The sequence below is a fragment of the Phodopus roborovskii genome, unplaced genomic scaffold (genome assembly GCF_943737965.1).
Source record: "Phodopus roborovskii unplaced genomic scaffold, PHOROB, whole genome shotgun sequence".
NCBI classification, from domain to species: Eukaryota; Metazoa; Chordata; class Mammalia; order Rodentia; family Cricetidae; genus Phodopus; species Phodopus roborovskii.
This window is the reverse complement of record NW_026126460.1, coordinates 11,255,966-11,281,449: the sequence shown is the minus strand read 5'-3', so window position 1 is coordinate 11,281,449 and position 25,484 is coordinate 11,255,966. Positions and strand designations below refer to the sequence as shown.

Below are 25,484 nucleotides of genomic sequence, written 5' to 3'. Positions count from 1 at the left end.
GAACAATTGCATTTGTTATAATGTACTATGGACAGTAGAGGTTTTGTTTTATGTCTCCAAGATTTTATAATAGGCGTTCTATAGAATGATATCCATTCCTTGTGGTCATAGAATCCAGGCCCAAGTCAGGGCTGGCTCTGGCTGATGTCTCCAGAAGTTGCCTCTGATTAAACATGGTTTTCTTTGCAGATCAATTTGGGAAGTTGACTTAGCTTTGTAACTTGTTCAGGTCTGTCCTGCACACTGAAATGGTACCATAAGTAATCTTTGTTCTATGTCCATCTTGTTTCCATGGCAAACCCTAGGGGTGCTTGGAGCATCTTAGCTGCTGAATTGATGGAATTGAAAGAGACTGTGATTTGGGTGTTGAGGGGCTATGGATTTTGCAGGTGTGAAATAGTCCTCTGAGGCTGCAGTTTTCTGTCTACTGCAGTTAGCCCCACTGAACTCTTCAGAAATACTCAGAGTATATACCTAGGCATCAGACTGAAGGGCAAGAGCATTTGCAGACATTTGCCATGAAAGCCTTTACACCCGTTTGCCTCCGGGTGTCCTTTGCCTCTGATGGTTATTTCTCTTCTTCTTTCCTCCACAGACATGCCTTGAGTTGGAACGCTACCTCCAGACAGAACCCCGACGGATCTCCGAGACCTTTGGAGAGGACTTGGACTGCTTTCTCCACGCCTCTCCTCCCCCGTGCATTGAGGAAAGCTTCCGGCGCTTAGACCCCCTGCTGCTCCCAGTGGAAGCCACCATCTGCGAGAAGAGCTCTGCAGTGGACATTTTGCTCTCTCGGGACAAGTTGCTATCTGAGACCTGCCTCAGCCTCCAGCCAACCAGCTCTTCTCTAGACAGCTACACAGCCGTCAACCAGGCCCAGCTCAACGCAGTGACCTCATTAACGCCCCCCTCATCCCCTGAGCTCAGCCGCCATCTGGTCAAAACCTCACAGACTCTCTCGGCCGTGGATGGCACAGTGACGTTGAAACTGGTGGCCAAGAAGGCTTCCCTCAGCTCGGTGAAGGTGGGAGGGGTGGCGGCGGCGGCAGCAGTGACACCAGCTGGAGCAGTTAAGAGTGGACAGAGCGACAGTGAGCAAGGAGGGGTAGGGGCTGACACTTGCCCTGAAAACAAGAAGAGGGTCCACCGTTGCCAGTTTAACGGGTGTCGGAAAGTTTATACAAAAAGCTCCCACTTAAAGGCTCACCAGAGGACTCACACAGGTAGTGGTACAAGTTGGCCGCAGGTCATTTCTTCCTCTTTTGCGCGTTCCCTTTGTAGCGGGATGGCTTCTCTTATAAGAGGTTGCCTTCATGCTCACTGGGAGGCCACAGTGGGGCAGGAGGGCTAGCAAGGGAAGTGAAGGACTCACTTCTGACACTAGGGCCTTAGGTTCCCCCAGAACAGGACATGGGTTTTCCACTGCTTGCTTGAGGGGAGCTGGTTTCAGAGGCAAGGCCAACCCCAGCAGAGAACCAGGCAGTTCTGAGGCGGAAGGAAGGGGGCTCTGGTGCCGCTACACACAGACACGTGTGACATTCCTAGTCCCTCCACACTGGTGTTTGCCATTGTTTTGTGAGTGTGGCTCCACAGAGCTCATCCACATTAGAAGTTGAAGAGGTACCTTTCAAAGCATCCACAAGGTAGCCAGGGTGTCCTAGTCACTCTTTCCCGGCATCCCTGATTTTTTTATCAAAGTCACCAACAGCAGGAGGGTTTCAGAGTTCATTAGATGTGATCATCCTATAATTAATTGGCATCTCCTCTTTTGCATTGTTCTCTGGCGCGTGCTTTATGGAGAGATGGCAGAATTGCTTTTTAATGAGCTTGTTACCGAGAAGTTGCTAAAGTGATTACATGGCTGTGTGTGTGTGTGTGTGTGTGTGTGTGTGTGTGTGTGAGGTGGTGGGTGGGGGAGGGGACTGTATATTTCACTCCCTGGTTTCTGTGCTGATCCCAAGAAATCCCACTGCCTTTGGGGCAGTGGGGTCATTTTGAAGTGAAGGGTTCACACAGAAAAGAGGGCAATTGCCATTTTCCTCATGACTTTTTTTTTTTAAGTTTTGGGGTTGGAGCTTGAGGTGATGTCTCTTCTTGAATGCCTAAAGTGCCGTGAGGAGCAATTACTGGGACTGGTGGTTTGTAAGTGGGTTGCTAACAGCGCCAGCGTATCACTGGTATGGTTCTTGTGTACTGCTTAGGGAGAGTCCCCAAAGGTAAAAGGGAGAGTAAAAGTGTTCTCAGGGTAAAGTAGGTGGTGGCCTGTGAGGTCCGAGAAGTGCCTGGGGCCAGATACGGTGATGCAGGCCTTTCAATCCCAACACTCAGAAGTCAGAAACAAGTGGAACTGTGTGAGTTCTAGGCTAGTCTGGTCTAGATAAGTGAGTACCAGCCTAGTCAGTGCTATATAGTAAGCTACCCAACAACAATAATGCTCCAGCCAAGGTCTCTCTTAGCTCTGATGGTCAGGTAGTCCGTATAATGTCTTTGTGTGACCATAAACAGTTTTCCTGTGCATACTGTGTGAGGAGAAGCCACAGGTTTGAGCCTCGGTGGGACTTGTTCTTTGAAAATAGTTACTCAGAATGAGTACCAAGGTGGAACTTCTTATGCGTTGGCACTGGCTTTGTGGTGGACTTAAGTGCCAAGATTCCTCACCACAGGAAGTTTACTGAAGCAGTCAGGGTGAAGCATGAGAAAGGCAGTTTTGACTAGCAGCTGAGCATGGCAGTATAGTCAAGTCCACTGGGGTTTGAGTCCTGCCTCTACTACTTCCTAGCCTTATAACCTGTGCACATTGTCTTCTCTGATCTCCATCTCCTCATCTATAAAGAAGGATTAGTACATCCACATCATAGTTAGCTTCCAAAAAAAGAGCTGTCTACTTGGCAGACAATCATAGCTCATTAACAAGAGTAGTGGAGTTGTTTTGTTATGGTGGTTTGGATTATGACTCTTGGTCTTGACATTGGTTAGTGATAAGTGAGTGAAACAGCTCCATGTAAACTAGAAAACAGTCGGTTAGCTAGAGCTAAAGAAAGGTTAAGTGTCCTTAACCACGAATCCCAAATGTTCCAAACTCCAAAACACTTATTTAGTGTGTATGTATATGTGTTTGTGGTGGTTGTGGGTGTGAGCACACACATGCCTATGGAGGGAGGAAGTCAGCATTCAGTGCCTCCCCTAATCTCTTCACCCTCTTAGTTATTGAGAAAGGGTCTCTTACTGAACATGGAGCTCACTGATTGGCTAGGCTGGCCAGCCAATGAATACTCAGGATCCTTTTATCTCCACTTCTCTAGCTCTGAGATTACAGACCACAGTATCTATCTGTCTGTCTGTCTGTCTACCTACCTACCTATCTATCATTTATCTCTCTTCCATCTATTTATTTATTGAAAATAGCTTCCTTTCTCATATAATATGTCCTGGTCAAAGTTTCCTGTCTCACCACTCCTTCCACTTTGCTGCTACCTCCCCTCTCCCTCAGATCCATCCATTCCCCCCTTGTTTCCCTTCAGAAAGGAGCAGGCCCCTGAGAGACCACAACCAAACACAATAAAACAAGGTACAATGAGACAAGGCAAAAACACTCACATTGAGGCTCAACAAGGCAACACGATAGGAGGAAAAGAGTCCCAAGAACCGGCAAAAGAATCCGAGACATACAGACTCCCACTGTTAAGAGTGCTACAAAAACACCAAGCTAACAGTCATAACATGTATGCAGGGGACCTGGTACAGACCCATGCCAACACTGTTTGCTGCTTCAGTCTCTGTGAGCCCCTATGAGCCCTGCTGAGTTGGTTATGCAGGCTATGTTCTCATGGTGTCCTCTATCCCCTCTGACTCCTACAATTTTTCTTCCCCTTCTTCCTCAGGGTCTCCTGAGCTTTGAGGGGAGGGACACCATGGACACCGCTTATTTAGACTCTCTCTACATAATGTCTGGCTATGGGTCTCTGCATCCTCTCCTGTTTGTTGCTAGAGGAAATTCTCTGATTACTACTGGACAAGGCTCCAGTGTATGAGTATAGCACAACATCATTAAGAATCATTTCATTGATTTTGTTGTTGTTGTTGTTGATGATGATGTGGGTGCTGAAGATCTGAATCCAGATCCTCATGCTTATGTGGAAAGTATTTGACCAACTTGAGTCATCTGTGCAGACCCTCTGCAATTTTTGTATTTTGAGATCCCTATTTGATACCACAAGAAGACAATTCCACACCTTGCATTTTACACAAACCATGGTCAAAATGCAGATAGACTAACAATGATGTAAAGTATTCCCTTCTGGCTATGTGTATAAGGTGTCTAAGAGACATCAGTAATTTGTTTTTGAACTAAAGTCTTATACCTGAGATTTCCCATTTTGTGTGTGTGTGTGTGTGTGTGTGTGTGTGTGTGTGTGTGTGTATGTATGTATGTATGTATTTCAAGATCAGAAAGTACAAAGTCTGGAACACTTCTGCACCTAGACATTTTGGAAGAATATTCAGCATGCAGTCAAGTGACCCCAATGCTGATTTGTGGATGGGGAGGGATTATGCCATTGGACACCAGGGTGCAGGGTTAAACTGGCCCTGCAAGCTCTGGCCTAGGGAAATTGGCGGGATATAGAGTATGGCTTTCCTCAGATAGTAAAAGAAGCCATCATCATCCATCCTCAGAAGTGTGCTACATCTAGCCTGTCCTGGAAGATGAGCATGGCTGGAAGGAGAGGAGTAGGTGCTGTAAGAAAGAGAAATAGATGTGAAGGAAGGGCAGTGGGGAGAGGGATGGGAGATGGGAGAGGGAATATGAATTAATTTGGATTAAATGGATGGGGATCAGAAGTATTTATTTGGAATTGGTGTGAATGGGGCACATGGGGAACTGAAAATGAAGGCGATAATTTATGTGGCGTGGATGAACTAAGAATAATGAAAAAAGCACGAAGGGTAAAATCAGACTAAGTGCCTCCATAGGGAGGGAATGGGCTGCTGAAAGCGTAAGGGCCAAGGTATACGGCAGTGGAAACTGGGGTGAGAAAGGGTCTGCTTGCTGAGAAAAGCAGCCCAGTGGGCACAGCGCTGACCAAATGAGGAGACGAAATTGTAAAAGTGGACTGTGGCTGGATCCAGGCCAGCCATTCGAGGGTATGGTTCACCTCGAGTCAGTGGAAACCGTTCTGATTTTTCTGGCATTTGGGGATAGAAAAAGAAAGGCCAGAAGGAAAGAGAATTCTGGAGAAAGGAGAGAGACTGGCATTTTGTTCTCTAGAGTTATATATATTTCCATATCTCTTTTATATGGTAATATGTTGCAAAGGAGACACAGTTGCAAAATGAGATGAAATAAAATAAAATGTGTGAGCCTCTGTCTCCTCCACATAAAGACAATACATTGCTGGTGACGTGAATTTGCTCTCATTGAGGAATTTTAAAAATGTTATTCATTTAGTCTTTATATAGATGGGATTTACTAGGCTGGAAAAGATGAGCATTTTTTTTTTCTTTCTTCTGTGGCTGTTTTTGAAGATGCTGAATCCTGTAAACTTTTTGGCCCATAGGATATCAAGAAATGGGTGTTTTAGGTTTTTTTTTTTTTGTAACAGATATTCAAGTTGGTAACTTGAGTACAAATACTGTGTTTTAAAGGAGAAATTAGGGATAGCAGATCCAGGATGCAGAGGCAAGAAGGTGAGGCAGGAACTGGATGATGGGAATGTTGAGAACAGGGTCCGAGTGAAGGGAGGTGTGTGTAAGATGACCTGTACTTTATTCACGTTTTCGGCAGTCACGCCGTTGCACACCTTTGCCCTCTCCCCCCCCCCCCCCAGTCTGTGCAGTAGTCTTTCTCAGTCATTGATTTGCTATGATCATCCATCTGCCTACAACCTACAACTTGTCCAATTACCCTTCCACTTTGATACCAGGAGAGTCTTCACTTCCAGGGTTTAAGAAAATCTCTCTGCCAGGCCCACTTTCAGCTGCACACTCTTTCTTAAGTCCACAGCCTTCTGCACAGAGACAAAGCTGCTTTCCCCATTTCTTCTTGATTCCTTCTCAGAAGAAAGATGGCTGAGGTGGAAATGGTGCTGTGCACACCCAAAGACCTTTCTTGTTTAGCAGTTCATAGAAAAGTGTGTCTATATTCATAACAGTAGACAAAGTCAGGACATGGGTCAGCGATTAGATCTTGAGTTCTGGGTCACCCAGAGGGAGATAGGCAGGATCCTGCTCTATTGGGTGCTGCTTAGAGAATTCCTTCTGTGGGGTGCGTGCTGGAAGGTAACACGTGCAGGAGGGCATAGGTTTTACGTTGGAGAGTGTAACAGGACACTTTCAGCTCATGGAACACTAATGTGAAGTTTGCTTTAGCATCTTAGTCTGCTTTGGAGCAGTTTTAGTTGAAATAAAGAGGTGGTATAGTTTATTTTCAAATGAAAAGATGAATAAAAATATTTCAAACAAAGAGACAAATGTGGGTGTTTGGGAGGTAAAAAGAAATGATTATAAAAAATATACATAGTAGAAGTTTTTTAAAATTTGAATGTAATTTGTTTATTTAACTTGTTCAACAGACACTTTAAAAGTTCTGCTGTGTGCCAGGCATTGTTTACATCCTTTACAAATGCAATCCCTTCAGTTCTCATGTTAAATGGCATGGGACCTCTGTCTTGTGTTACATATGAGAAAATGAAATGACTGTTAGCATCACACAGCTCCAGGATTTGAATCAAGGAACAGTGCTCAGGTCTGAGGTTTTCACTTCCATGCTCAACTAATGACAGAGGGAAGTAGGGTTCATTTTGTTTTTTCATAATCTATTTTTTATTTTTGTTTTGTTTTTCAAGACAGTCATTTCTCTGCATAATATTCTGGCTGTTCTGGAACTCTCTTTGTAGAACAGACTGTCCTTGAACTCACAGATATCTGCTTGCCTTTGCCTCCCAAGTACTGGGATGAAAGGCACGTGCCACCACGGCCTGGTTTATAATCTGTTCTTAAGAGGAAATGGAAAACACAATTTAAATATAGATAGACAATTAAAAACTTTAAATAAGTAGTTACAAGTTAGAAGCACCTTAAATATACTTCTCCTTAGTCACCTGGGACTCAGAACAAGCAAACGGCAAAGCTAGCTACTATTATTATGATCATTATCATCTTCAGCCTTAGGGTTGAGGAGAGATTTGCTTGCAGACATTCCAGTTTGTGTTAAAACGGTAAATATTATTCACTATCCCGGTGGAATAAGAAGGACAAGAAATATTACATATAGGGAAACTGAGATTCGAAGAGGTAAAAATGACAGCCTAGGCTGTGTAATCCTCCTACAGGCAGAATTACAATTTGACCTAGATCTCCTTCTCGTGGGTTTTCATCCTTTGTAATAGGTTGTCTTGCTTCCTTTATTTGTCCCTCAAATGAGCATTCATTGTGGACATTGCTTAGTGTCATTGTTGCTGTGATAGCACACCTGGCAATGTAAGGAGGGAAGAGTGTATTTCGGCTTCAGTTTCGGGGTGCAGTCCACCATGGCTGGAAATGTGGCAGCAGGCAGGTAAGATGGCTGATCTGACTGTGACTGCAGTTAAGAAGTAGAGAGAAATGAATTTGGGTTCTCATACTATCTATCTCCTTACTGTCTGGCACTCCAGGTCGTGGAGTGGTGCTGCCCACGTTTCGAGTGGGTCTTCCCACCTGTCTAATATCTAGGAAATGCCCTCACAGACACACTAGGGGGGTTTTACCCTAAGACAGCTCTAAATCCTGTGAAGTTGACAGTCAAGATTAACTGCCACCTTGCCCCCAGGTGAGAGACATTGTGCCACTGAATGATTGTCAGAGAGGAAGGAAAGCCGTTCTGAAGAATCTTAAGGGAAAATGGATATTGAATGAGAACAAGAGTTTGTAACTACAGGAGGAGGCAGCATGGAAGATTTCCCGCCTAAGAAGTCACTTTTCCCTTTCTGGATGGGTGTTTAGTGATGCCGTTCATGTTTTTAAGTGACAGGAATGTGATAATACACTAATTTATATAAATAGGAGACCTGATTCAAGGTCAGGCGTATCGGCAGGATAAAATTAAATACCTCAGCATCAAATTGCAGGGGGCCTATTGGCCCACTTTCAACTTCCTCAGTGCCTTGGATTGGACTCCTTTGAATTTACACAATGGCAACTGAAATGGGGACAATTTAAAGACATTAAGGGGCCTTTAAGATGCTAAGACACATGACTACTAATGACATTTATCCATGTGTTGAGGCAGAAACTCATTAGGCCTCAATTGTGGGATGGAAAGTAGAGTAAGGGTTAACTGCTCAGTTCACAAGGTGGGGGGTGTTTAATGGTCTGGATTTAGCTTGCTCAGGAGCTTGAAAAGAAGATGCATGAAATGAGGTGGTAGGAGACGACTGATGGGAGAATTTTATGATTCAGAGAAATCCAGACTTCACCACATGATAATCTAGTAATGTGAAATCTCTAAACATTTATGAAGATAAATTTATCTAAACACATGTTGAGTAGAATAGTTTAAACTCAGCACATGCACAATAAGCACATTAATTTTATCATTATACTATAGTAATAAATATAGGCTTTGTGGGACGCCTATTCCAGATGTCCTTTTAATGGGTAATTGGTGTTCACACAGTAAATAAGTATGTTAAAATAAAAGAACTGAGAAGAAAGAAACATGATATTAATCAGTATTTTATTGCTCTACTAGAAGCTCTTCCTCGCCCCATATCTGAGGACATGTTTCTTCTGGAACAAAAGCCTAAAATGCAATTTCATAACAGTGTTCCATTAGGAACGTCTTCTCATGGGAGAGTACAGTCTGGATGGTGGTAGGACATCTTCTGTTATGGGAAGCATATTAATAACCATAACGATCACAGTCTTCCTGCGTAGATATCGGCCTGTTTGAGGGAAGCAAGGTGAAGCTTTGCTAGGAGTAGAGGTTGAAGGATAAGGTTCTCTCAGGAGAACTTGCTGGAAGTGGGCAGTAGATTTTATGTCTCCTGAAGTTGAGCTGTAATGGAGTTGGTTATGTTTGAATTGGGAAGAAGAGTTGAACCCTTCCAAACAATCAGAGGACGGCAACATTTAACTTAGATGTGGTCCTTTCTAAAAAGTGAAAAGATCACATATGAAAAACATCCTTGTAAATCATGTCTTTGGGGGTATGCGTGTGCTTGTACATACATGTGTAGAGACCAAAGGACAACCTCGGGAAGCTGTCTGTCTACCTTGGGTTTTGAGACAGGATCTCTCACTGTGATCTGAGGCAGGCTGATTGGACCAATCTGGCTAGCCAGCAGGTCCCATCTTCCTATCTCTTCCTCCCCAATGCTGGTGTTTTAAGTGCACTCCACCACAGCCAGCTTTTTCTGGGGTGCTGGGATGGAACTCATGGCATAAGTTTGCATAACAAGCACTTAGCTGACTCAGCTGTACCCCCAGCTGTTGTGTGTGTGTTTTTTTTAAAGTTACTGTTTTTTATTTAGAGGGAGGAAATATATGTATATATTATTCTCATAGTAGTTGTGCCATTTCCTCTCTTCATCCTTTCCTGTCCCCTCACTGGTCCAATATGTACCCATACATTTCCTTCTGCTTGTGTGTGTGTGTCTTACTTCTCCAGATCACCCCAGGTTGTTCACCAATTCTTTTGTTAGACCTCTTCCCCGATGTCCTGTTCTTCTCTGTTTCCATTCACATATGTGTTTATACTTATGTCTAGGTTCCCTCAGGAGTATCTGACGGAGTCAGGTTTGTTTCATTCTATTTATTAAATTTGAATCTAGTTGAGGTTATAAGTGAAACCTTGACAATGCATCATTGGGAAACCAGCTTTTCATATACAGTAATTCTGAGGAGCCAATGAAATTGCTTGGGAATCTGTGCTTCTGAGGGAGAGAGTCCTACCCTTCACAGCCAGGCAGTTCCTGTCCCTGCCATAATGAGGGTATACTGAGGGCCCTGGGCAATCTGCTTTCCCCAAAGCCCAGTTCATGTCTGTCTGCCTTTCTTTCTTTCTTTCTTCCTTCCTTCCTTCCTTCCTTCCTTCCTTCCTTTCTTTCTTTTTTTTTTTTTTTTTTTTGTTGTTGTTGTTGACTCCCAAGGTTTTTAATAAAAATCTTTCTTCTTGTACTGACTTCTAAAAAAAAAACCCCACAAAACTATAGCACTGAGGAGGCAGGCGTATCTATGTTGCATTCTAGGTCAACCTGGTCTACAGAGCTGTCACAGAGAAATTGTCTCAAAAACAAAATGCTGTCCTAAGAGTATAGCATATTCCAGGGAAGGGAATGGACTGGTTAGCAAAAATGGCTAGAAGGCCAAGGCTGACAAACCAAGTTTAATTCCAGGGACCCAGACAACACAAATTTTCAGTATCATGTAACAGCTATACAACCTCAATCGTCAATCAGAGGCTCACATACACCCGGAACTAAGATGAGGCCTAAGGAAGCCAATTCCTCTCCTCTTCATTCCCTATCCAAATACCTGAGATGAAGAGCTTTTCCCCCTCTCTCTCTCCTATTGTTTCTGTAGCCGTTCTTAAGTTAGGATCCAGTAGCAGTAAATAAGGTTGATTGGTGGCTTACATGTAGCCAAGTGTAACAGGATGATTTCTTCTTTTAGTTTAAAAAATTCTCAATTGTGGGAGATTAGAGAACTTTCAGAGTCTTTAAGTATGTCGGGGGACATGATGGAAGTATTAGAAATTACTCTACCCCTGCATCCTCTCTGGGTTCTCTGTCTTTTCCTAAGATGAGCTTCTTGCCAGCCTTATGTATATGGACATGGCAATTATCATACTAAATGACAGTGGAGATGTGACAATTAAAGTAATCAAAAATAGCATTTTTTTAACATGCTTGTAGGGAGTTATTCCCCGTTCTTAAACGGCTCCTGTTCTCAGATGCTGCTCTGAATGCTGTGGCCTCTGGGGCTTATGATGGGGCTCAAGCCCCCTGAATTACATAGGAATGCGTACAGTGACAAGAAGTTTACCATGATTTGTTCTGTATTTCTGTTGCCTTGCCTCTTCCAGCACGGTTGAGGCTTAAGGAGGAAGGTGGCTAGGGATTGACCCCGAATTGGAGCCCATAAGCCTTCAGGGAAAGGAAGATCAAGGACTATAGCATCACCTGTTCCCTCCAAGCTTAGATCTAACTCTGTCTAAGCCAAGCCTCTTTGGTAGGCCCTGTTTTCTTTTGCCCTTGTAGCTTCTCCTCTTTGTCCTTCACAGTGTGTCTGCACTTGGGTAAGATCTCTTTTGTTTGTGTTTTTGGAATAAAATGCATTTATAATTTGGACCCCTTTTCTGTTATAAGCCACTCTAGTATTATAACATATACTCAGGTTTCTTTTAGTGTTTTTGCCTTCAGAATACAGCCTCATTTTATCATTGTGATGAACACTAAATATATGGAAATCAGGAAGATGTGCATGCTGTTTTCAGGAACTCATGTTTCAAAAATTCCCAAGTGTATTGGGACAAAAGTTTCACCTATTTCACCAGATGAGCTAAAGATAATAAAAGCTGTCAGTCTTTTTGTCACACCCAAGCAAGTGGATGCTCTCTTCCAACTCTCTTTCCTAGTTAGGCATGCTATGCTTTCTGACATCTTTTTCTGGATCCCTCATTTCCCTACTAGGGGAGTCTGAAAGACTTGTATATAAGCCATTGTCAAAGGAGGACTATCCAATGTTTACTAATGAATAGGACACAAGGAAAAGGTTCACCCTGGTATATATTCCACTGGATATCAACATCAAGTATAGCAGGAAATGTATTTTAGAATAACTGTAGGAAAGTCATATTTAAAAGTTTTCTGCCTTCACTTTGTGTGTTCATGGAGTTGGATGTCACCTTAGTGGGATTTATTGCTTGGTTATGAACTGATACCATGGAGATGGGAGCTTCCTTACAATGGGATACACAGCATCCTTCACTTGCACTCAACTTGTAGGATGGAAATGATTGCTGATATTGAATTCTCAATTGCTCATGAGCCTGTTGAAACCAGTATTGGTATTTTAGAAAGAGCAACAAAAGATACATCTCCCTTCTCTGATATAGGTAATAAGACATTTTATGTTCCTAGTGTTCAGGAGAGCATCAGAAAATCAATATGAATAAATTCAAGTACACAGAGGATCCAACCTCTTCGAAAATGCAGAGCATAGCAAATGATAGGAAGTATTAAAAAATACTTTTGTTTCACTCAAAAGCAAACGCTTGCATGCAGAAAAGGTTTCACAGGTTCCTTAGACATTTAGGCAGAGGGAGTATTGCTGGCTTTTCTTCTTCATTCTTTGTTGTTGTTGTTTAGTGTTTCAAGGCTTACAGCTAAACTGAATTTGAAACTAAATACTGTCATTACAGAAGATTTTTTTTCTGAGTTCTTCCAATTTCTCTGGGGACAAAATAATGGTTGCTTGAAGCAGAGGAGAAACAGTAATTAGGGCAAATAGTAATACTGTGCATGATTGAGGAAAATGTGGGGTGGGGGAGAGAATTCTACAGACAGACTTGTACAGCTTGTTACTAGGAAACCACATCAGCATTAAATACAGTGTGCTAATTGGCTATCCTGATTCTGCCTGGGTACCAGCCTGGGCCTGCTACACAGCTGTTTCTGCTCCTTCTGGTTGCTAGGTAACTGCATCATTTTCCCCCTCCCCCTTTTGTATTCTGGAGGGTAATTGGCTACTTCTGCTCCTGGTGTTGCTGCTGGGTACCAGTCTGGGCCTGCTGCTCTGCTGTTTTCCAGAGGGATTTAATGGGGGAGGGGAGAAAAGAAGAGAGGAAGATATGCTGGCAATTAATGGAGCATAAGTGCAAATTCTACACAATGTCTGGCACCTGCGTCCCCTCGTCCTGCTTTCTCCACTAAACCCTTTAGCTCTGAAAAACACATTAGGCTCTTGAAGTCTTTCCTTTCTCTGCATGCCTTATGAGTATAGTTTAAAAGAAATAAGGCATTTAAAGACCAATCACATAAATGATAGATTGGGTCTTCTTATGAAAAAAAGAAAAAAAAACTGGCAGAATATTACACACTGGCATCTGATAGAGGCACTAGCAGAATCTGCACAAACATTAAAATTTCTGTCACTAACAAAGCAGCAGCTTGAGCATCTCCAGGGTAGTACCACTTTCTCTTTTAAACGGACAGAACTCTTTTTTATCAGCCGCCTTGTTGATACGTGGTGCACAAAGTACAAAACAAAGTGAACCAAAACATAATAGGATTTCTCTGGTGGTTTTGTCTCCTACAAAGTAGTGGAGGAAGGCTTCTGGACCCCGCTGACTCGGCATTGTGGGTTTTGTTCCTCTGATGTGCACAGCACATATCCTTTGCTTAAGGACAGTATGTTGTTGCAGCTGCAGAGAGTCATAATATGTGTTTTGCTTAAGATGATCACTTATGGCAAATGACCCAATACGAAGCAAAATAAATGAAGCCAGTTCTGGGATTCTTAAAAGAGTTTTTTTGTTTGTTTTTTGGGTTTTGTGTGTGTGTGTGTGTGTGTGTGTGTGTGTGTGTGTGTGTGTGTTTGTGTGGTGTGTGTGTGTGAAAAGTATAATTACAGTTGTCATCACCTGTTCAAGTAGAAGTTTCCATTTCATCATTACTGAAATTCTCACTGGAAGTGTGAGGAGTCTTCAGATGTGAAGTCATGCTCCAAGGATATTTCACTTTAAATGGTTGAGAAAAAGACTGTGTAAATTGGGCCCCTGGAAGAGATAGCTCTCTCCCCTGAGAAGGGGCTATTTTATTGAGAAAACTGGGAACATGTTATGTGACTGTACACAGCAATAGTGAGCAAAGGGGACTCTTACTTGACACTAATGGCTGCTGCTGGCTTCCCATCCTAATGAGATCGCCAGGCCCTTTGGAAAGTGCAGCAGGAAAAGCCTGTTGCATATACAGACCCTTCCACCCACCATAAGCTAAGATCAGGCTCTGTGAAATTATTTCTGTTCAACAGGACTTTAAAATCAGTGGACAGACTCACCTTGTGCTAGATGGATGGTGAAACTATGTCATATCCCATAGGCCAGTAGCAAACCAGCTGGTCACTAGTTGCATTCATAGAGCAAGAGTCAAATCTTACCTTTACAGGATGCCACAAAGCAGATAAAATGATATTTCCACTGTCTGCATTAAGAGGACCAATTCTTTTTTTTTTTTTTTTTCTTATTTTACATATCGATCCCAGTTCCCTCTCCCTGTCTCCCTCCCATCCCATTTCCCTCCCCCACTCCACAAGGAGGGTGATGCCTTCCAGGAGGGATCAACAAAATCTGTCAAGTCATTTGGAGTAGGGAGTAGGCCCTCCCTCCTTCAAGAGGACCAATTCTTAATCACTCCTAAGTATTGTACATTGAAAAGATGCAGCCGGTTGCTCATGTGGCCTCACCAGAAGTCAGAATGTTCCTTTTTCGTTTGACAAGTTTGATATTCCAATGGAGAGAATGCTGTTCATTGGAAAGTTTTAGTCATTGTTGGTAGCACATTGCCAGGATAACATTTTTGAAGTGTGTGTTGATTGTCTTGTCCCTAGTTGACTTAAGCAGTATGTGAATTTAAAAAGTCCCAAGGAGTCCTGAGCATTTGTTGTGCCTGGCCCTATTTGCCTTTGTCCATTACTTGGATATGATAATATGGCCTCACTGTATTTCTGACCAAGGAAGCTCATAGGCAGTGGTGGTGGTGGTGGGGTGTCTTTGAAGTCTTGGGTGATTGTGGTTAGTCCCAGTGACAGGTAGACATCAGTACACACTTCTGAGTTCCCTGTGTACTCTCTGAGAAAACAGATTTATTGTTTTGGGTATTTCCATTTCTAAAAATGCAGATATCCAATCAAGTATGTTTTGGAGTTCAGAGGAAGGAGGAATACCACATAGTTGCTTCAGCTTTTCTGTTCTTCTCAGTCTTAAAAACAGGCTTTCTAATTCTCATGCTTCACAAAGCTAAAGCCTGTTACAGCAGGTAAGGCAGTTGGGACATCTGGACAGAGGAATCTGATCACTACTTCCCCAGCAAGGATCAGTGCTAGTTTGTAGTGTGCCTTTGTGGGGATCTTAACTGGTGGGGGGGGGATGCAGCCCTGTGCTTGGGAGTAGAGCTGGATTCTTCTTCCTCCTTCAGCCTTTCAGCTGGACACCAAGTGTTTACTGTCTTACATGGCCACCTTCTCACTAGGGTAGAGACCTACTCAGACACCTTTCCTGACTCTTAAACACTGAGGCTAAAGATCATTTAGCAGGAACAGGAAAGTCAGCAGTTTGAGGGGAAACCGAGGCCTCCTCTCCATGGCTGAACAGCCCACTACTACATGTGAAATCAAAACTCTGATTCCAGCTGTTTGCCACAAATGTGAGATCATCAGTTGCTAAATACAGTGGTTCCCAGCTGAGGGTGGGGGAGAGTTTGCCCTTGGGGGACATCTGGCAAATTCTGAAGATGCCTTTCATCTCCCATCTTGGTGGGGGTGGAGACTGGTAATACTAGCATCTGGTGAATGCAGGCTAAGAGTCTGCTAAATATCCCATGGTGCACAGAGCAGTCTCACAGCTGAGGTGGAGAGATGGTTGCCTGTTACAGCCTCGTCATCTGCTCCCTGAGTTGCTATAGACAACTTGAAAAATATTTCCTACCCACTTAAGATCATCATCCAGGCCTTCCCTTCTGCTTAATGGCCTTTGACAATATGGACCAAATAGATGCATTACATACACTATTATTTCTGTTGAGACTTAGAACATAAGCCATTTCCCCCTTTAGGAGGTGAAAGAAATCACCCTACCTGCTATATGCTTACCTTTCCAGATTAACATTTGTGAACACCATCCTTACTGCTTTTGCTAAAGGCTCCTGACCTGTAATAGTTTGAGATTTTGCTGAGGCAAAGATTTGAATTACACGAGCTTTCAGCTTGCTGGAAGTAGGCCTAGCTGACCAGGCTCTGCATTGCCATGTGGTATTGTCTTTCTATACCTGTCTGCTCATGCGGCGTGCCCATGGGGATTTATGATACCCATTTCCCTGCTATGAAAAAGATGAACTCTTACAGTGCAGAAACAAGAGAGATGTATTTCCAGCCCCAGAATGTTACTTTTATTGAGGAAACGTTGCATTCTATTTGATTTGCTGCTTCAGTACATTTTCTGTCACTCACTGTGGGGATCTACAACAGCACCACAAGGAATATACTAGAAGCATTTGGAATTTGTCGAGAGAACAGAGCTATTTCAGATAAAGACTTAAGTGGGTGCAGTGTAATGCACAGGTACTTTATATGTGCATTTTGTGAGGAGATGTGAATTATGCATTGGCCCTCTTAGCTGTATTCATATGCATAGAAAATAAGATTGTCAGTCATGCTATCCCCAAATACAATGGACAGTATGCTATTGTAATTGTGTGGCACTGTTCTTGCTGCTTGGGCATAATACTGCTGACAGTATTGCTGTGATACATGAGGATGTGGCTGAGTACGTGACATCTGTGGCTTTCACACAGATTAGCTTATCCATTGCCACTTGGAGAGACTGCCATTAGTGTGCTGGCCTCGTGGGGTCATAGTGTCATGTTTTGGATCACAGTTGTTATTGGACCTTCGTTTTAGACCCTGGAGGGAATCAGTAATATTTATCTCGATGACCTATAGATGCAATGGTTATTTAACCAGTTCCCTAAAGCAGATACACCAAAGAAAGGAGAAACCGAGACATCATGACTTGGGCTAGCTATGAGGGTGAGAAGGCAGTTTTGCGCCAAATCTGGGATTGGCTGTTTCTCCATTGTTTTATCACTCATGTATACTATAATGTCCCTTACATCAATCTTTCTAGCTTTCAAAGCTCTCTCATTTAAATCTCACCTGCCTATGAATAACTTATTCTCATACCCATTTTACAGATGAAATGGACAACAGAAGATTGATAAATGTGTTCACTGGTGACTGCCACAGAGCTTGTCACACTAGTTCCCCTTCAAGGCCTGTTGTTTCTTTGGGGGCCCCTGACATCACAGTCTGAATGCATTGGGTTGTGTTAGGGAAAATAAATGACTGACTAGTTTCTGTTCCGTCTCACTCACACGCAAGCCGGTGATCATAGGAAGTATCATCTGGTCCAGAGGGATGACACATTCAGAACAGCTGAGAAAGTGAAATATCTTACACATTCTGTCCATGGGTTTCATTGGGGAGCCCGTCTTAGGTGGGTATTCCCAATTGCAAGCCAGTTTGAAAGATGCAAACAAATGTGAGGTGTGGATTCTTGAAATGGGCTAGCAGAGAACTGGTGGCAGGAAGTATAATCAGAAAATTCTCCCTGGCCCCTTAGTAGCCACCGTCTTTGGTTATAAGGCTGGGAAGTCAAATGAAGATACTGTAGGGAAACTGAAGGATGTGGTGTATGAATGGATCTCATGTAAATTTTTCATTCTGATTTTACTTATTTCGGAGTCTTACTAGCTGTGTTTGAAAGAATTTCTGTTCTTTTATTTTTGCTTCTATGAAAAATAAGAAGTTAGGAATAATTCTGTTCGGTTCTTCCCCACCCCCAGTTTTCTGAGGATCATTGTGGACAAGCTAAATGTCTTCAGAAGAAGAAGCCATGGGAAAATAGAGGAACTGTGTATCCAGTAATGAGCAAAAACACTAACCTGGGCTAGCATGTGCTGTGATCGCTCCTTTGTATTCAGAAAAAGCACCCATTGAAGAATGGGCTGTTCTATACCATTCTGTCTAAAGATTGTACAGGGACCCTGAAACAATGGGCACTGACATTGTCTCCTAGAGATCTGAAGGAAACAAAACAACTAATACCAGCAGACAGATTCCTAGAAGGCAAAGGGACCAGCACACATTACCCCTCAGGGCTCACTCTTCTGAGGACTGTTTGACTGCTTGCCTGTGGATTTCTCTTTGTGTGGTCCTCTATTTTCATGTATCATTGTGTTTCCAAATCTGTTTCTCCCTTTCATTTCATCCTACCTGCCAAGGAAATAAACTGAAGAAGTCATTGTAATTGGCTTGCCCTACCCCCATCTCTATTTAATAATAGAACTTAGCTCATTTGCCATTTGCTGTTAAGCATTTAGAGGACTTTCTAACCCACCCGCATGTCCTCCTTCCCCAGCCCTGCTGCCACAGGTTTTTCTGTGGTTTTCCTTAGTGTCCCTTCTTCTACCAAAACCAGAATGTTTAATGATCAAAGCCAAGGACTGGAAAGAATCCTTTTCAACCAAGGAAAGCCCTGAATGTACCCTTCCTGCGACTGCCATTGTGCAGTTTAGAAGGGCCATAGGCACAAAGCTTATTAGATCAATTACTGCAGGCTCACTGTTAAACTTTTTTTTTGATCTCTTGTGAGACGAATAAAGCAATACTTAGAATTAACTGAAAAGCTATTGCTCTATTGAGGCGTTAAATCTTTGTATACACAACCACATTGTCCAAACACGAGTCCTTTCATATGTGATTTAGACTCGGGCCACTGAAATTTTGAGGTCTGTGGGTCAAGGGCCCATATTGACATGGTTTGAAAAGTCACCTGATAATTCTTGTGTGAGTACTGCTGCAAGGAAGGCTGGGGACCCGTGGAGCTCCCTGCCTGATGCCACATCACAAAGAAGAGCTAGCTGGCATTTGGCAGCTAGCTTGTGTGTGACTAGCGGGGGTAGGGGACTGTCCACGAAGAGAGGCTGCTGTATATGGGAACCAATTGGGAGCACTTGGCAACCACTGAGGCAGGGCAGTGAGGCAGCCTGGATGTGTAGAAAAGAGCAGCTATAAAATATAAACGTGTTTATTATTATACTGGGCCGGTGCTATATAACTTTACACAGTCATATTAGTGATTTATGGCTGAAACTCCATATGGAGGGGAAGCTTGCTAATTTATCCAAATTGACAAGGAGGGCTCTAAAGATGCTCAGAGTGGGAGGAGGAGACGGAGCTAGAAAATGGTCTCCTGAAGCAGCCTTTAAAGGTGGGGGCAGGGACTGCTCTGTCTGAGACTCCTTTGTTCATTTATTTTGATAAGCAGAGCTTGGCTTTAATTATTCATGATAATGCTTGCCCTGGAAAGAGCAGGCCTCCGATGTCACGACAGCCTCAGGCTGGTGTTCGGTTCTCTGTACAGTTAACACTGAAATGTCTGTCCCATTTTTCTATGTGAGATTTCCTGTGCTTTCTTCACCTGAGACCTGAGAACTAGTTTCATTTACACCCAGTGCCCTCTCTGGGGACTCCATATTGGCTGGAGTAGAGGGAAACCGTTGAGTTTCTGGAATGTTCTGAATAAAGTATGGGGCGCAGTTGCCCTTTACCTGTGCTGTCTCACTCAGTTCTTATAGGGAAGGCAGCATTTTTTCAGTTCGGGGGCTTAGGCATCTGCATTAGTAAGTGGGCATTGAATTGAGCTGACCTTGAAGCCTGGGTATGATTGTGAAGCTTGTTCACCTGCTCTACTAAAATTTCCTACGAAGGAAACTAAGAAAGGGGACCAACAGCAAAGATCCCACCTCCTCTCAGCCCAGTGGGTCCCATTTGCTGCACTTTCAGCCTCTTTCCTGGACTTCACATCAATTACCATCATCATTTCCGGCAGCATTCCAAAGCATTTCTTGGCTTAGCAAAATCTGTAGGTAGTTGTTCTGAGATCCTCAGAAAGAAAGCACTTTGGAGCAGTGTGCTATAATTCTACCATCCCCAGGACATCAATGATGTATGCCCCTTGAAGGAGGACTTCATGCATGCTGGCTGCTGCAACCTTATATTTTGATAAGTCAAAAATATTAGCAATCTAATGCTGAATGACCCATCCACTCTGTACGTAGTGGGGCCCTGGGTGACAGCCCTAATACACACCATTCCAACCAATTGCCATGTGTAAGGTCACTGCTAAGTATGCTTTGTATCTACCCACTTTCCCCATCTTTGCTGCTGTGAATGGTAAAAAAAAATTAAATAAATCTAAGTTCTAACCACTGTCTTCTTTCCCTGGGATGCTTGCAGAGCCTTCTAGAATCCTTGCTTCTCTTCACCCAAAACCACTGCCTGCTTCCAGCCATTCTGTGTGGAACGAGTGATAACTTCAAAGGCAAATTCTGATGATGTGTGACCTCCGCTTAAAAGCTTCCAGTTCCATGCTTTGTTCATAGACTGAACTCCAAGATGTTAAATGTGGCCATAACAATGCTTTCCAACAGGAAGATGATATGAGCATCACATATGTAATCATAATTTGTTCTACCCCTTCCAATTAAAAAGCAATCACTTGCCTCCAATTATGAATTCTAACACTGTTTTATTTACTCAACATCTAAAATATAATTTCAAATGCAATCAATATAAATAATCATTGAGCCATTTTGTATCCTTTCCCATATCACCTCTTTCTTTCCTGCCCAATTCACACACTGCAGTCCTGTGTATATTGCTCACTTAGTGGTCTGTATTTCCATTCAGACCACTAACATTGGAAGTACTCAGGGTCTGCTGTGCTGGAGGCTCTCTGACTGGATGGTACCAGTCTGTAGGCCTGTGCAGGCTGGCCCCCGCCTATTCTACAGTCACACTGTACAGCTCCTTGTTGTGTGACAAGACTTTTTCTGGGGAAATTCAACACATGTGCCTAATCACCACAGAGTAGTAGTCCACCAACTTGGTGAACCAATGAGTTTTCTTGAGATTCCTTCCAGGAACAGAAAGTACTCAAAGATAGCTGCATCACCAAAGTGTACGCCAGCGTGGGTGTGGGTAACAACTCACAAAAGCTGGGAACCTGGTGCATATTCCTTAGCCTACAGTCAGTTCAGCAAGTGGGAGCTTGCTCCTGCTGATCTAAGCATCCCCCAGGGCAGCTCAGCTGGTTTCTGCTTCTTCCAGACAGCTGATCTACTCTCTGTCTGGGAATGGCTCTCAACAATCTATTTATTATTGGGAGGGAGGGACCTAGTGAATCTGGTCAGTTTTAGGGACTTCCTGAACCTATTTTGGGTTGTTTACCTCCTATTTTAAGGAGCTTCCCTGCAGGATGGAATGTTTGCATCTGGGGAAGACCCAGACATAAAGACATAAAGCTCTCTATCAGCACACACATTCCAGTGCCCCTCTTTGCTTAGCCATGTGTAGGAGAGGATGCAGCTGGGGAATGAGAGAACCTCACTCCCAGGAAGGAATTTGTAGGAAATAGTTCTTAGCAAGGCTTACAGCCATTCCAGACACAGGTGAAGAACAAACACTTGCTCTGTCATTGGTCTGTGGCTTTCCATTTTTGGTTTACCTACAACTGTTTCAGGCAACAAAGATATTGAAGAAAGTGGGAGTAAAATGGGAAAATACTGATAAAGTTGACATGCCATCTTGTCTAAGAAAAATGAACGGCCTACCTACACTACTACCTTACAGCCAATAGTGTGCACTGAACATAAGACCTAGGACCCTGGAGGAGGAGTTTTAGTCTTTTGCAATTTACATTTCTTTGTTTCTTCATGTTTTCAAAGAACTACAATATGGATCCATCTAAATAGCTCTGACATTATTTCCCACTGAAACATTTGTTTTATCTGAACATATTTCCAAAAAGAATGTAAGTGTGCATTTTTCTCTATTTTAATTGTTCAAAGAGGCAGTGAGGTAGTGATTATGTGTGTTAAGTAAATTAAAGTAAAATTGCATGGTCTGAAATCTTCACTCTTCCCCTCATACTCTAGGTGAATTTGTAAATAGCTTCATCTAGAGAAACAGAGGGGACTCTGTCTCATTGGGGTATATTGAGAGGATTCAAGAGCAGAATATACATAAAACAGCTCAGGGCCTTAAAGGCTACGGCATCTAAAATGTGCCTGATAAATAAATATTAGCCTATGGCCCATCCCACCATGATTTGTAAAACATGACATCCCATTAAAAAGAGGTAGAATTAGGCCACAAGTCTTAACTCAGGGTGACCATTCCAAGTCTGTCTTCAGAGACACATTTCTTGTCAAGTTTGTCTTCTGGGCATATATTTTCTTCTCCCCCACATTCACTTTCATTATTCCCCACCCCCTTCACACAGATGCATAGATATATCAGGCAGAAATATAGATGCCCCTTCAGGGTTTGCTTCTGCATCTAATAGAAAGGGGAAATACATTTCATTGAATGAGGTATATGGTGTGGTGATTTACATGCCATAGTTTAACAATGTTTAGAGTTTGGGCAGTGTTTATGAATACAATGTTTAGCTTATGCTGTGTGGCCCAAATCCTTTGTTTTTCTAACCAGTGCCACATCATGTGTTGAAAAGCTAGAATAGAGAAGGACATCTCTACTGAATGAAACGCCAGTCTCGGGACTTGTCATCGTCTACCTTCACACTGGTCTTTAGATGTCTTAATGTTCCTTTTACTTCACAATAGACCTGTGAGGCTAATGCCAAGGAAGGAATTAGCTCCATTTTGTTGAAGTGAGATGATTCAAAGAGTGCAGAACTCTCCTAGGAATGTATAGTGATTCCTACCTAGAGCTGGGCTAGAACCCAGGCCCCCTGCTGGAGAGGAGTGTCTGTGTGGTATATGTGCATGTGTATGTGTTTTTACTTTCATACAAGATACCTTTCTTAGAGCTGGCAACATGACTAAAGGGGAGGAAAATGTGATTGAATGGTGGAATAATTTTTATGCTAGAGGTCCTGGTCACCTGGACATGTGTCATTTTCATCTGCTTGTTTCTGTTATCATGTGAAATCACTGGGTCCTAAACAGAGCTTTAGTGTTCAAGACTCAAACTAGTTGAGGATTATGTGTGAGATCTTCTTTTTCTCTTTCATGAGAAACCTGGGCTCTTTCTTAGCTCTGTTCTAAGAAGTTGTTCAACACCTAGACTCTCCACTGTGCAGTGTCCCTTCTCCTTAGGGGTCATGTTTTAAGGAATTACTTGTCCCTGTTACTTAAGGTGGCTCCCAACAGGGCTGCTTTCCAGGAATCCAGTTTTCACACAGCTCTTTTGAAAGTGGGAAACAGTGGGGCTATCCCGACCTTTAAAAGTGCAGCTTGAAATTACATTTGTCACTTCTACTCGTACCTTATCAGCCAGGGCTTAGTCATATGTCAGCAAGTAATTGCAAAGGAGCGGAAATCATTTGTTTGTTTGTTTGTTGCTTTTTGAGGCCTTTTGAGACAGGATCTTGCTGTGTAGCCCAGTCTCCCCTGAGCTTGTAACCCTCAAGCCTCTAAAACAGTCAAGTGATAGGTATGTCCCACGCCTGATCAAATAGCAGTTTTTTCCTTAGAGTTTATCAGCTTAACTAAAAGTCAGGGTATTCTTACTGTGGACACGATTAGCATAAACAGAAGCAATAGCTGGCCATATGCTTCTGCCCTAAACATAGTTTCTTTTTTTAGTCTGTAATGCAGACATCCTAATATTGGCGCGGGGTGGGGGTGGGGGAGGTTTTGCTTGTGAAGTGCGTTCTAGTTGCTAGTGCATTGGGAATCAAGATAAATGAGTGGAAGTTAAGCTTCTGAGGTGGCCGATGTTCTGATTGGAAGTTTAATGTACATTTGCATGTTGTGAAAATACAGCACTATTAGAATAGTATGAAGTGAATGCAAAATCACTGACTTGATAGAGCAAAGCATATGGGGTTAGATTGGCCGCACACTAATATTTCTTGCACCTTTCCTCCCTCCAGAATGGGAAGTCAAATTGCATTGACATTTTCTTCCCAGGATGCCTTCATTTTTCAGTAGAAGAATAAAGAGGAAATATTATAGCTGTGGGGTTAGCACTGAGAAAATGTAGGCTGTTTAGGGTTAGGGCTCTGTAGTCTGACAGATTGTATGGGGGTTGCTTCTGCATATGTGGGTGTTGGGTGTTTGTGGTGATTATAGATTTGAGGGGAAGGGCAGGTTGAGTGTGTGTTGGTGTAGATTCCATGGATGGCTTCATCATTGTGTTTTCTTCTTGATGATCCCTATTAGGGAGTGCCAGACAGAGGACAATTGCAGATGGAGGGAACAGTGCTTGAAGAATGGGTGAGAGATAGAGCAGGCCTGTGTGTGAGCATGCGCGTGTGCATGTGTGTGCACGCGTGTGTGTGCATGTGTGTGTGCGCATGCATGCGCATGTGTGTGTGTGTGAGTGGAAGGTCTCTGACCCATCTCTTGTGTGTGTGTGTGTGCGCGCGTGCATGCGTGTGTGCGTTTGTGTGCTAGTGGAAGGTCTCTGACCCATCTCCTGTGTGTGTGTGTGTGTGCGTGCGTGCGTGTGTGCATGCGTGTGTGTGTTAGTGGAAGGTCTCTGACCCATCTCCTGTGTGTGTGTATTTGTGTGTGTGCATGCATGTGTTAGGGGAAGGTCTCTTACCCATCTCCTGTGCATGCGTGTGTGTGTGTGTGTGTGTGTGTGTGTCCGTGTGTGCATGTGTTCATATGTGTGTGTTAGTGGAAAGTCTCTGACCCATCCCATCTTCTGGGTCTAGGAACATTGAGGTGGATTGTTGTTGCCCTTAAAGGGACCATTGGTTTTGTAGTTCTAGGACTATAAACAGATTGTTCAGTATGATAAGTGTCACACAAGGAAGGATGGAGGAAGAAAGAGGGAGAGAAAGCCTACCTGTGCTACTGACACTTCCCAGAGTACAGGCTTCTGAACTTACGAAGGTCATGTGTTGTGTCAGGTTCTGAAAATACAAGTGTCACAAACTGGAACTTTGTAATTCAGTCCCTTGGTCTGGCTGTTACCATTTGTCTGTCCACTCTTAGTGTTGTTTCTCATGTATTCACCCGTCTCCTCTACTATGGTATATCAATGTTGCCTGTCCCTGGGCCTTTTCATTTGGCCCTTCTCTTTGGAATGCCCTTGTCCCTGGCATCCTTCAAATTTCAATATGTCTGTTCTCCTTTGGGGGCTTCTGCTTTAATAATGCTAATGAGTGATAAGGCTTTTCCTCTCCACATGGCAGCACACACACATATTTACCAAACACACTGGACCCTGCATCATTTGTGTGCATGCCTGCCTGATGCTTTCCCCCGGGATTTCTCTTATGGAACCACTCTTTCCCATTCGCTTTCCTCTCTAGCCAAGTAATTGGTGATGCATATTAGAACTAATGCCAGTTCTAAGTGTGTATTGAAGTGAATTGAAGAAGTCTGAAAGTCTGAGAATTGGCCCTGGTATGCTTCCTGTGGAAGATAATACATCTTAAAGGTCTGTGGATCTGGTAGGCAAAGTGGTAACAAGCTTTTACACTATTGGATTGGAGCTGATGGCTGTTAGTATTCAGTATTGGCCTGTCCTTGAGGTTCTGACAGCACATGCCCCCTGTAGTCACTAAGAGCACCACCTGTGCATATTCACTAAGTTCCCTTTTTAAAGGGCCCCGCCTGCCCTCCATACTCCTCTTTTTTTCTCTTCCTCCCCCCTCTGTTCTCTCTCTCTCTCTCTCTCTCTCTCTCTCT

General features: G+C 43.2%; 1 protein-coding gene across 3 annotated transcripts in view; it reads left to right on the top strand.

Moving 5' to 3' along the window:
• Window positions 1-25,484, top strand: part of Klf7 (KLF transcription factor 7) — an 83,945-nt gene that overhangs the window by 39,752 nt on the left and 18,709 nt on the right. For 2 of the 3 annotated variants that reach the window (XM_051190347.1, XM_051190346.1), the window contains exon 3: window positions 596-1,226. In XM_051190347.1, the coding sequence (XP_051046304.1) occupies window positions 596-1,226 (631 nt within the window). The remainder of the gene's footprint in view (window positions 1-595; window positions 1,227-25,484) is intronic. The other variant, XM_051190348.1, reaches the window with a different exon arrangement.